The 12,869-nt window shown below is 38.6% G+C and overlaps 1 protein-coding gene across 1 annotated transcript in view; it reads left to right on the top strand.

Moving 5' to 3' along the window:
- USH2A (usherin) overlaps positions 1 to 12,869 on the top strand; it is a 374,258-nt gene that overhangs the window by 317,923 nt on the left and 43,466 nt on the right. The window contains exon 60 of the mRNA XM_041477027.1: positions 1,355 to 1,709. Coding sequence (XP_041332961.1) covers positions 1,355 to 1,709 — 355 coding nt within the window. The remainder of the gene's footprint in view (positions 1 to 1,354; positions 1,710 to 12,869) is intronic.

The following is a 12,869-nucleotide window of genomic DNA, read 5'->3' on the forward strand; positions in this document are numbered from 1 at the left end:
CTGGTGTGTGTGTAGTGATGACACCCAGTAGCCAGACAAACCAATTTTACTTCTGCAATTTGGCCTACCTTGCAATAAAAGTGGCAGATAATGTAATTTGGATTTTTGTTGTTGGCATGGAGGGTGAAAGTGCTTTTATGTTCTGCAAAAGCCAGAGTTCCTGTGAAGAGATGGGGAAATACTTAAATTCATGTGCAGTACAGCCCAACCATCACTGAGATTTATCACAGTGTTTAAATGTAACCAACTTAATTTCACACAAACATTTTTATGCCAAGTGAAAGAATTGATTTGATAACTCTGTTTTGAAGATGAGTACTCAGCTTATTAAAACTGCTGTAAATTATATAGAAGAAGGGGGCATATTACAAAGGTACTGAGGATCATCTGTAATCTCTGGTACTCAGAATAACACCAGGTCCAAGGCAAGTATATCTGCAGTAGTAATGCTATATATATACATATATACATATATATGTATACGTGTGTGTCTATGTATAGATATATGTACATATGTACAAAAAGAAAAACCCGTGGTGCAAAAACCAATAAAATGATTTTTCTTCATGTGTCTCAGGTTTGCATTTTTAAACAAAAACAGTGTTGGAAAAAATATGTTGTTTATTACAGAAAACATTCCGTGTGATATTTTAATGAGGTTTGGTGGTGGAGCTGCAAATTTTGCTAAGTTTATGCACAAGGGATTAATTATTCAATTTGCAAGAAACAATGGGATATTTAGTGTGAGCAAAACAGATTTTGAAAGTGCACAGCTTTAGTTTTGAGGACATGATAGAATATTTATCCCTTATTCACTAGATAATATTTTTCTCCAGTGAACTGGTCACAAGTTTTCCATAAATGAGGGATTCTGAGGTGAGTAGCTCAGTAAATAAATTGATTTTCAGAAATGCTGAAAACTTGCACCCATATTTCAATTCAAGTTATTGCTTAGAAAGTACAGATAGATTTAAAATTTCATGTTCTAAGTTCTGAAAGTCTCATTTGTGGTCTGTTCTATCCTAGAAGGACAACATACTGTTGTGCTGCTGCTCTGCTGCCCTGGACTGTGACAGCACACTTGTTTGCCATTTTTTGTAGTATTTGTCTAGATAAAGGAGAATAACTGATTGCCTCAAAAATCTCTTCTTCACTACTCAGAACCCAACACAATTTCAGGGAAATGCTTTTAAGATGCAAAAATAGGTAGTCAGTTCCTTGTGCATGTGTAATGTACGGAAATAATTTCTGTATTTTTCTGATACAAGTTGAACTTCGAACTTTAGGATCAACTATTCCGGAACTGCTGAAGCAGTTTTCTATTTTAAACACATTGCTTTTGATTTAATTCCAGACGTCCTGTGGGCAGTCAAGAAGAGCTGCTTTTGTTCATCTGGACTGAAGGAGCTCTGGAATTCATTGATGCGTCCGATACTCTCCAGCCTTTTACTCTCTATGAGTATCGTGCCAGATCTCAAAATTCCGTGGGGTCTGTGGACAGTTTGTGGGCTTCAATCCAGACTCTGGAGGCTTCCCCATGGGGCCTGGGCGCCCCTTGGGCACAAGCCACAAGCGCGTACTCAGTGCGGTTGAACTGGACCCAGCCGGTCTCCCCCAATGGTGTCATCTCCTTGTACCGAGTGGTCTACCAAGAGAAACGCAGTGACCCAACGTTCAGCACCCCAGCTGTCACAGCACTCACCGTAATGGTAAGAACTGGACCTCAAAACCAGTTTTAAGATGTTTTACTCTGCTTTGATCTCTTAACATCTTAAATCTCACCTTAAATCTGCCTTAACACTGGTTAGAAAAGTGGGGTTTCCAATTACCTGTTGTTTTGTTGGTTGAAATTTTGTGTTTGGCCCAATGCAGACTGAAACATTTCACATTAATATTGGGTTTCTGGTAGAGGCAAGTAGATTACTCAAAAGCATGGATGTGTCATGTCTGGAGGAGTTAAGCACATCCATTTGTCAGCCTTGCTCTGAAAATACTGTCCTGAACTTTTTGTCTGACTGACAAAATAGTTTCACAAGACCTGCATGAAGAACAGCAATATCACTCCTCCTTGTATAAAATTCCATTTTTTATTTCAGTTGGAATCATAAAGTGAATGAATTAATTAGTAATTACATAGTTTGTATATGCAACCCATTTGCACGTTCCCCTCATAATTAATCGGTAATAAAAGCAGTTCTACTTTTATTTCCAATTCACTTACTTATATTGGAATGTTACTTTGCCCTGTTGATCTGTCTTACCCTTCCCTTTCTTTTGCTGTTTCTATTCCGTATGTGAAAGGATAGATTTGGGAAAACGCATTGTTTTGTGAACTGACTAACAACATTGTGTAAACCAGTGACAGAAATGGTTGTGTTTTGTGCATTTATCACTGTTCCTCCCCCCTGTATATTGCATTCTAGTCTTTCTATTGCAAGACAGGTTGAACTGAACTGTTGTATATTAGGACAGCTTGTGTACTTGATTGTCTTCTGAAAAGAAATTTTAAAAGTTTAAGGAGGTTGTAATAAAGTTCGGCTTCCTCAGCAGTGCCATCTCAAGTTCATAAACCTAGAATCTTCATAGTCCATGGTAGTATTAAATAATACCAGAAATCCTCTAAATTCTTTATTATCCCAATTTTGAAGTATGTGGTTGGCAATTCAAGTTAGATCCCAAAAAGCTTTCTCTGGAATACCTAATAGTAACCTTTGAATAACTTCCTCAGACAAATCTCCACATGACACAATGGAAGAAGTTTCCAGCTCGGTAATCTTACATACCTTTGATCACAGGGTTTCAGACCAGTTTTGTGTCTAGCTTCCTAAATGGATTAGGTTTGTAATATTTTTTTTTTCTGAAAAGGAGAACAGTTTCTGAACAGAGGTATAGGAATAATATACTTTTGCCTTCTGAAGCAGTTGCATTCACATTGCACAGCATGCCAGGCTTAAAAAAAGTAGATTGGGATTATAAAATTCAGTGGCACTTTGGTACTTAGCTTCCTTAACTGCTTTTAAGAAAAATTACCACTGTCATAGCTGTGATGATGCACCTAAGATTTTAAAACTAGTGAAAAGCCAGGGCTTCTCCTGCTACTCTGCTTCAGCAGCGTGCAATGTGTTCTGAGCATCAGAATTGACCTGGCTGGTCATGCATTGCAATGTCTTCTAAGCATGCCAACAACAGAAAATGTCCAAGATGGTTGTACTGTGGGCAGTAAAACCTAACAAAATGGTATTTTAAATAATGTTGCTACAGTGTTTCTTTAACAGCATCAGTTAAAAGCCTTTTAGATTAACAAGCTATTATTTACTGAATCAGTATTTTCCTGGCTCCAAAATCCTTTATTTTTCCCAAACACTATCCTGAATCAAAATGACATTCTGGCAGCATATGTATAGCTGTTCTACTAGCATTGCAGCAAAGCTAGCTCGTATGGTTTTTCTACTGTTCTTTGTCTTGAACATGGGTCAATTATGGTATTTGCTACCCATTTTTATTTAAAATATTACACTACCCTTTGGGGACATATTTTTTTGCACATCTCCTCCATCAGTTGCACTTACTTTAAGCTGTTGCAGCTGTTTTAACTGAGTAGAATTGTTGCTGATTTATACCAGGGACCTGAGATCTGAATCCTGCCTCTTCTGAATATAGCAAAACAGCTAAAGCTTTGAATCAAAGATACTGACATAAAGTGCATGGAGTCATGTTATCAAAGATATCTGCAGGAGGTTAGGTCAGTTATCCCAGCAGGCAAAAACATGGACACCAACTTTCAAAGTTAGAAACATTAAAATAGAATTTTGTCATGAAATTGCTGATATACCCTTAACTTTAGCTTTGTGAATGCGATACTTTAATTAAAATGTAATTTTATTGAAGGAACTAGAATTCCAATGATTAAACTTCTGTCCCTTTAAAATATAGCCTTCATGGGTACTAGGCTAAATCATTTAATCTCCTAAAGTATCTCTATTGGAGCTCCCTCATGGGATATGCCATTAGTCATTCTTTCTCACAAGCTTCCATGTTACAAGTAAGACTTAAAGTATTAAGAAAGCAATGAGTTTGGTCCTTTATTTAATCTGTTAGACTCCATTCTTATCCCATTGGATTATTCCAGAAAAAAAAATAGTGCTAGAATCTTAGTGGCTGATCCCACCCTTGCGCTTGTCGGTTGCACCCTGGTTGCCTGCCCCAGGACATAAAGCTTGACCAAAACTTAGAGGAGAAATACTATCCCTGTGGCACTGCAGGATACAAATTAAGCTTTTGCTAATGTCCCTGCAGACTGTTCTTATATAACAGCTTATTTTCCATCCATTTCAGAGACAAATGAAAAGCATCTTCTGGGTTTTCAAACAATTTAACAGACTTATCCACTATACTTCCCTCAAATTCAGTTATTTACTCCCCATTAAGACATATTTCAGTTAATATGTCAAAGATATGGCTGTCTGGTACCTTAAGGTTATCACTGACCCCTTGAAATTTTACACTGCCTGTGGAAATAAAAATGAGAACTCAATTCTCAGAGCAAAAGCTGCTACCCCTGAAATGAAAGGAAGGTGTCCTGCACTGTTAGAAGCCAGGGACATATACATGAGCCATTTTGATTCTTCACAGTTAGAGAGCAGTGTCACCCATTTCCTTAGCTTGTTTGACCAGGAGTGTAGTGACGTTCGGTGACAGCGAGTTAAACTGACATTCTGGTTTATTTGCAGAGCAAAGTCAAGTCAAGACTGGTTGCAGCAGCACAAGTGTCTCCCACAATGTCTTTTCAGTTCATTTTAACCCTCTAAAGCAGGAATCATATTTAGTGTCTTGAAAGCATTAGCATGAGACAGATGTGTTTATAGGGGAGTGGATTTTCAGTAGGTTCTCATTTACAGAAATCTGCATAAAGTGACTAGATTGTCAAAGTAAGCGTCTCTTATGAACTTAGGACTTAAGCCTGTGAACCCAGAATACAGCGGATTTCATTATAAAGCCAATGAGTGCCTGCCAGATGTCATCAAAACATCACAGCTCTTTAACTGCTGTATTCCAAATGTTGCTGTGAGGTAGAACTGTGGGTAGGTTTGGACATTTCTTGACAGACATTTTGTGGGTCTGTAATGCTATTTTTCCCATGACAATTATATCAAATGTTTGGTTGTTTATTGGGAGCAGGAGAATTCAAAGCCAGGAAGATGAGTAAAAAAACATAAAAATAAGTAGCTGTTCAAAAACACTTGGAGAAAGCAAAGCATGCAGAGGGTTAAAAAGGAAAACTGCCTGTTATGCTCATTGCCCACCAATTATTATTATTATGTAGAATCAAGGTCTCACTGTGTTAAATTCACTTCAGCCAAGTGTAGATCAAAGTGCGACATGCTTTTTAGAGGCTGCAAGAGATTAAGCATTATAGGTCTTATTCCTGGGAAATCCTGTACCTCTGCACAGGTTTTCTCACACTGTGTTTTGCAATGTGAAGCTCTCAGGCCAAACTTATCCTTAAAGGCTTTTTTTTGCATAACCATGCCAGCTTGGGTGAAAAAAATTAATACGTCTCTTAGCTTCCCTTGCATTATTGGGGAGATGGTATATAACTGCACTGGCCAAGCTTCTCTTGGCAGGTGCTGTGACAGGGAAAACTGTAGACATATTGCAGAATAGCAGTAATAAAGACTTTGGTAGGAGGATGACGCTTTGGCTAGCATGATTGTGAGCTTATAAGCAGACAGAATTTCCATGTCAGATAAATTGAGTCAGAATATTAAGTATAGTTGACTTTTTAAAAACCTCCATATCAAAAATAATATATCAGAAATATTTTTGAGTGGCCAGTACTGCCATATATTAATGCCTCCTATGCAGGATTTTACAGATATCTGGAATCATGCATCCAGAGTTAGCTGATTTCTATTAGTAACATTTAAAAATACATAATACATTCGTGTGTAGTCCTTCACTTCTATTTCCTTATATAGACCTGTGAACATTTGGCAGCGTTGGAGATGAGATACTACACAGTTATTAACTTCCTTGTACAGACTATTCAGTAATGCAGTATTTAGTACTGTACATGGCAACATTCTCATAGAAGTAATGAAGATTGTAACCACAAGAATAATAAAAAAATATGCCAAGGAGAGACACTGGTGAAAATTTTTTGTACATGCCTATTGCAGATGCCTGGGAAATTGAGTGCACCCTAAGAAAAGAGGATAAGTGAAGGAATCCCTGTACATGCCATAAATTCAGAAGATGTGCTACTTAGCAACGTGTGAAAGCTGTAAACGGCAGTGGAGGGCAAAAGTTAATTAGGCTACTGTACTGCTGCTAGGCAGTGGAAAGTGGCCACCACCAGAAACAAGATGGCTGCTCAGCCGTGCCGTAATGCAGCCAAAAGATCATCTCCTTAGCTCTGCAAGGGCTTATGGGTTAGGGGAAATCATACACAGATGACTAATTTTTTTATGGTTCACAGACGATCAAAGTGAAATTCAGCAGCTGTTCAGGACAAGTGACCACTCTAACGGCTGTAATATAACCTGCTAAATAGAGAGGGAATTGCATGAGAGCAAGAGGTTAGCTGTGATTATCGGCAGGTGAGTGCTTTATTGAAGTTGAAAGACCATTAACATTGATGGAGTAATTATTTCAACTTGAAAGTAATTACCTTGATGGGTGATAACTTCTCCAGTGTTCCCAGATTTGATTGGACCAAACAATTGTGAACTCTTGAAGCCTAGAAAAATATTACAACAATACTGCAATATTTAAATTACTGAAACCACTGTTAGAGTATTTTAATTATGCCTAACAGTGAAAAGATTTTAATGTACAACAACTGGTGACCTCTCATGTATAGAGACATTTGCTTTCTAATTTCAATGAAATGATCCCCACCTACTATGTGTGTGCTGTATGTGATGGGTTTGCAAATGGATTGTTTGATTTAAATGCAGTTTTTAAGATTCAAAGCCTTGTTAGCACAGTTTCAGGAAGGGCTTGTACTGGAATTGCTCTAATTGTTTTATTTGCCAGGAAAGCCCAGTAATGTAAAATGCTTTCCATGTTTTAATCTCTAGACCTGTTAAACATATACAGGATGAATACAGGACAAGTGCTTCTTCACATTGAAGGCTGATTTAAAAAATTGTGTGAGGCAATTTGTATCTCACAGATTCTGTTGTTTCCATGCTGCTGCAGAATATGATGGTTTTGGCACTACAGCTCTGTTTAAATAAGCATTTGGATTGGCACTATGATGCCCCTCCAGAAACTGATTAAGTGCTTCAGTAAGCCTCACCTATCAAGACAGACATGTAGAATTCCTAATTAGAGGAGAAAGGATGAAATGGATTGTTGCACAACTTTGATGATTTTAGAGTACTGTAGTAATAGAACTGGAGGGGAATGGTGAGAGAGAGAGGCTTCAGCTCTTCTATTTATACCATCCTTGCCATAAACAAGGCCGCTTCACTGTCTCCTGGATGTTTCCGGCAGCCACAGGAGCATAGCTTTAGACTCTGCTGGAACTCTGCCAGGAAGGAAAGAATCCTTGTGAATTAGGAAGGAAAGGTTTGTCTGGTATCTGTGAGGCAACTTAATACGTTGTCAGGCAACTGGTGATTTGAATTAGTGTAGGTTACAGCCAAGAAGTTTATTTCACTTCTTTTTTTCTTTCATGTTTTCTCCCTAATTCAGTGTGTTACATGAAGCTGACAGAATTTTGTCTTTCAATAAATTTTCGGACTAGATAGAAGTAAAAACACTGATACAGTTATGTCTGACCACACCTAACCACACTCTAGATTGACTAGGCCAGAGTGCCTGGATCAATAGGTAGTTTCTTCTACAGATAAATTCGTTACCTATTTGGAAAAATCTGGTGTATTTTATCCTTAGGCTTCTCCTTGTGCGAAGTCCATTTCTCACCCATTATATAGTCTTTTTTTGATGCGTGAAACACATGTAGAACTAAGTCTTTTGAAAGATATTTATAATGTCTGTCTTCAGCCACCTAACCTAGTTAAGAGCATGAATGTACTCTACAGACCATGAAATGTTCAGAACATCTAAGGCATGGACATTTACCATCCTTGGGCTGCAGCTGTTCACATGAGACTGCTTTTTCCTGAGGTCCACTTGTGTGCTGCTACTGATAAGTGTCAGTCAAAGAAGGTGGTTGATTTTTACACTGATTAATCAGCCTTCTTAACCCACACAATAGAATAATGCAGCTTGACAGGTTTAAAAGATTGTTACTCTTTGGCAGAAAGATGGTGGTGGGCAGCACTCTGGAAGTGGTAATCTTTACTGTGTGTGCACCTGCAGCCGTGAGAGAATAGGGGACCACTTGACAAAGTTTAAAGGCTGATTACTAAAATGAGATTGCATAAATGCTCCATATGCTGTTTTTCTATATATGTTTTTATAGATGCTTTTTATTTATGCTTTTCTCTGTATTTTTTTCTGTGTCTGCATTTCAGTTGTGAGAATAAGATCAAGCTAACCAGACAGTGTAGAAAAACACCACTGACAGAATGTTTTGTAATTTGTAAAAACCAAATAAACAAAACAGAAACCCCCATGAAGCTTCATCTTATTAAATATAATTTGTTAGGAAGATGTAATATGGGGACATTCTTCCCTTTGTGCCCAGTTATGTGACTGCACTAAATCAGCTTTAAAAAGCAACATTTTAGCAAGCTACAGATGCTTTTTCATATATAAGTAGAAAATAAAAATAAAGAAGGAGAAGGCAGAAATTTGTTGGGTAGTATGTACAGCTGTTTTCCAAATTAGATATCAGTTTAAAAATGCTTAATTGGATTTGACTAGATTTTAATTCACATTTTAACCAAGGTCCTTAAGTGGATGTATCAGGCAACTCCAAGATAATGTTCTTTGTTGGTGAAGTCATAGGGCAGCTTCCTAAAATCCCCATGGTCATGTCCAACAGTTACAGATATGGGAATTCTTCAGCTGATAATTAGGCCACTCCCCAGCCCCCATCCTACCCTCCAGCCCCACCTCCCTCCATAGATAAGGTCTTTTACTCAAATTGGCTGAGAAGTGTTATGTCACATGCTTAGATTTCATAGGGAATTTTAGCAAGGAAAGGGTCATTTTAATAAAGAGAGAATCCTACCTTTTTTTTTTTTTTTTTTTTTTTTTTTAAGAAAAAAAAAAAAGGCAGCAAAAGCAAGCCATAGGACTCATGGGAATTGGTAATGTAACATAGAGCCTCATACCACTGGGGACTCCCTTTGAATCTAATCCAGGTCTGCAGTCACCAAAGTCATTCTCATCATACAGCCATGGGGTGTCCTATGCAAGATAAGTTTAGTATTCTCAGCTGACCTCCTGTCCTTTCTCTTTACTGCTCCCTTTTGAATCCATTCCCATCACTCAGCTTCACGGCCTCATTCAAGCTGATCTCCCCTATGCTTGTTGCAGTTTCCCATTTTCTGCCTGCCAAGTGACCTCTCTCTCTCTCTTCTCTTTTCAGACTTTATGAAAAGCCCTGGAATGCATGTATAATCTTACCCATAATCTTACCCCCTCTTTCTTTAGGGAGCAAGACCCTAATATCTGCATGGTGCTAGAAGATGAGTTTATCAACAGAAAGCTCTTTGGGAGTGGGAATGGGTGTCCGTCTGTTAATTGACAGCATTATATAAATATTATTTTTGAGACTGTAATAGCAATTATGGTGAATAGGGGCCAGATGGCCTCTGTATCTAGAAAGCAGAATGGCAGTGTATTTTTAATGGCCTTAAATGTTACTTTTCAACAGGAAGTTAATATTAAATTCTTTGGTTTAGGTGCCTGTCAGGTGCGTATGGCTCTGAGTTTTGGTTTTTCTTAAAGTAATTACTAATGTCATGCCTGGATACTTTTGCCCACTAAACCCTTTTCTGTGGTGGGGTCTTTATTGTTGCTCTGGTTGTGAGGATTTTTTTTAAGGATGGTTATTGATCTCTTGCTGAGCTGAGATTTCAGTTTTATGCCAGATAGTTTGATTAATGGGTTGGTTTCTGTAAGTGGACTGAATGGGGATAGGAAGCACAAGCCGCTCATGCCGCCAACCCTAACTCCGTCAAGACGCATAGCTCATTATGAAACAGTTATCAAGTATACATGAAAAATTAATTGGGCTCAGTTTGATTCTGAAAAGGATCAGCTTTCTACTTGGCGGTCCCCCCAATCTTTCCAGATGTTGCACGCTAGCCCCTCGAGAAGCAGCGAAGGGAGATGTATTAATACATTGTATTGATTAGATCAAGACCCCTGACAGTTATTTGTAGAGATACCATCTGGCTGCTGTTCGAATTCCTTCACCAAAAACAGGACGTGACATGTTATTAATCTCAACTCTCTAAGTATAGACAGTTGCCTTTTCTGCTAAACCGCATTTTACCATTCCGTAGGAGATGGAGGCAGACCTGAAGGGTGCTGAAATTAAGGTTATTACACAAATTGAGCCATATGGTCCAAATATTTCAGCAAGAAAATTGCCAGGCAATAAAAATTGCTCCTGCCTTCCTAATGGTGTAAATTACAGTTTAACCATGGCTCTAATGATGTCCTTCTGCCGCGCTTAACTACTGTTACATGAAGGACATTGTTTTAAAAATATAAAAAACAAGTAAATGCCAGCAGCGTGTTTTACAATCTGTTAGTGTGTCATTAAGAACACTGTCAGAATTACATAAACATAATGGCAGGCAACCTAGCATACAAAAGAACCAGTATGGAAATAGAAAGTGTCTTGAAAACTCCTTAAGCTTTGTCAAGAGCCCTTTCCCTTCTGGAACTTTTCCAGTATGGGAAAATGTGGCTGCTTATTTATTCCAGTTCTCACACAGGCTGTGATGGAGCCTTTAGAAACAGAAAAAAAAACCCTGAATATTACAATGCATTTTGAACAGGTGACAATGGAGGGGTATAAATTTACTACCACATTATACTGTAGCTGTATATAAAGTTAACTGGGTATGAAAAAGAAACCCAAAATGTGGCTCTCATTTCAAAGTGCGGCATTCTTTTTATTCTTTTGGATTGTAATGGGACTTTCTGTTGTTTTTCAGATTGTTGGGAAAACTGCAGTGTATTCAAATTGTTTCAAAGCTCAAAAGCTCTGTGAGATTTTACTAGGAGAGTTGGCAGTCTTAAAAATTAGTTTATCAAAAATAGCTGAAAAACAAAAAACAAAGTGAAAGTAGTTATCCAGTCAGCAGGTGCATTACTGATTGATTCCGGTGATTCATCATACAACATGGGAATTAAATTGTGAATATATAAATTGAAAAATTAGCCAATATGATTTCATTTCAAAAACAGTCATACAGCTACTAAGTTTGTAAAGGGAAAACTCTGAGATGGCCATTCAAAGAGGAAAAATCCCAGAAGTTTATAATACATGCTGTTTGGAGTACTGAGTTTGATCCCTCCTGCTTTAAATCATGTGCAGATATTGATAGTTCATATATGCCAGCCCTTTTGGTAAATTAGCCTAGCACAGCCCTGGGATGAGGCTACCTGGGTGCACATCAGTGGTTCAGGGAATGTGCAGTTGAAACTGTCTGTTCCCCAGAGGGTGCTGGAAACCAGGGTGTCCCGAGCCCCACTGCTGCCACCCCTGCCTCCCTTTGCCCTCATCACTCTGGGTCTGCTGTGCCAGCAGAGCTGCTGCTCCCCGTTCCTGTGCCCCTTCGAAGGCAGGAACTTCCATACCCTTGCAAGGGCACCCAGTTCCTGCTGGATCTTCAGGCCAGCCAAAATGCGTTTTGACAATGTTGAAAGCACAACTGAGCAATGTCAGAGAGACGAGGGAAGGGAGATTGCAAGTTAGCTGTCTGGGCTGGCTGGCTGGTGAAGGAGCTGACAGGCAGCTCTGCTATTTGTCTTCAGACCTAGCACAGTTTCTGAATTCTGTGAAGATCTCATTTGTTTGTGGAGCAGGGAAAAGATGACAGGGGACTTCTAGTCTTGACAAATTTAAATTGAGCCCAAACTAGGCAGTTAATCAGATTCAATAACATTCACAACAGTCTTTATATTTGTCCTTCTTGCTTCTCAGTACCGGTACAATCATGAATGAAAACATCCAAACATAAGTAATTCGTGGTTGGTGGGTTGGTTGGTTGGTTGGTTGGTTGATTTCCAAAGAAACAGAAACAGAAAAATTGTGAGGATGGTCTGAAAACTTATCTGCAATGTCTGGGAGTAGTTTACGTATATAATCTCTATTAAGAGGAAACAAAGTCTGATTTATGAGTTTATCCCCTCATAAACCACAAATATTTCTCTCAGCACCTTGAACTTCTTATCTGACCAAAGTTACAGGAATGCATGACAATGGGAGCATGCAAGTGTATTAATATTGCACTCACAAGGACCCATGACAGATGGATTTTATTGTTTAACTGCAAAAACTGTATTGTATTCTCAAGTCTGTTTCTTTAGCATTTTTTAAAGAATGGTCTTCAAAGAAAGAGAGAGATTGGTACAGATGTCTCTCCATCAGCATCTGACAGGCCAGATGATTTGGAAAGGATATGCTTGTTGAACTGCTTTATGAGTGCCAAAAAAAAAACTATGAGCATGGAAAGAAGGTTTCTACCCACAAAGCGGAGGCCTTGCTGCCAAAGTTGCTGGTGGATTCAAAGAAATGTTTCTTACCATATTAGTAGATGCCATGTTACAGCTTTTCGGATATCAACTGTCACCTGTTACACCTCTGGCACCTTTAGGCTGCTCTACTCCTACAACCCAAACGGTGGAAACTATTCCTTCCTCCCTTCTTTTCCCTTCACCAACCTTCCTTCCTAAGAGCACAGTTTGAGACTATGATGATATAGGAAGCA

Source organism: Pyrgilauda ruficollis, unplaced genomic scaffold (assembly GCF_017590135.1).
Source record: "Pyrgilauda ruficollis isolate IOZ18807 unplaced genomic scaffold, ASM1759013v1 scaffold4, whole genome shotgun sequence".
Taxonomy (NCBI): domain Eukaryota; kingdom Metazoa; phylum Chordata; class Aves; order Passeriformes; family Passeridae; genus Pyrgilauda; species Pyrgilauda ruficollis.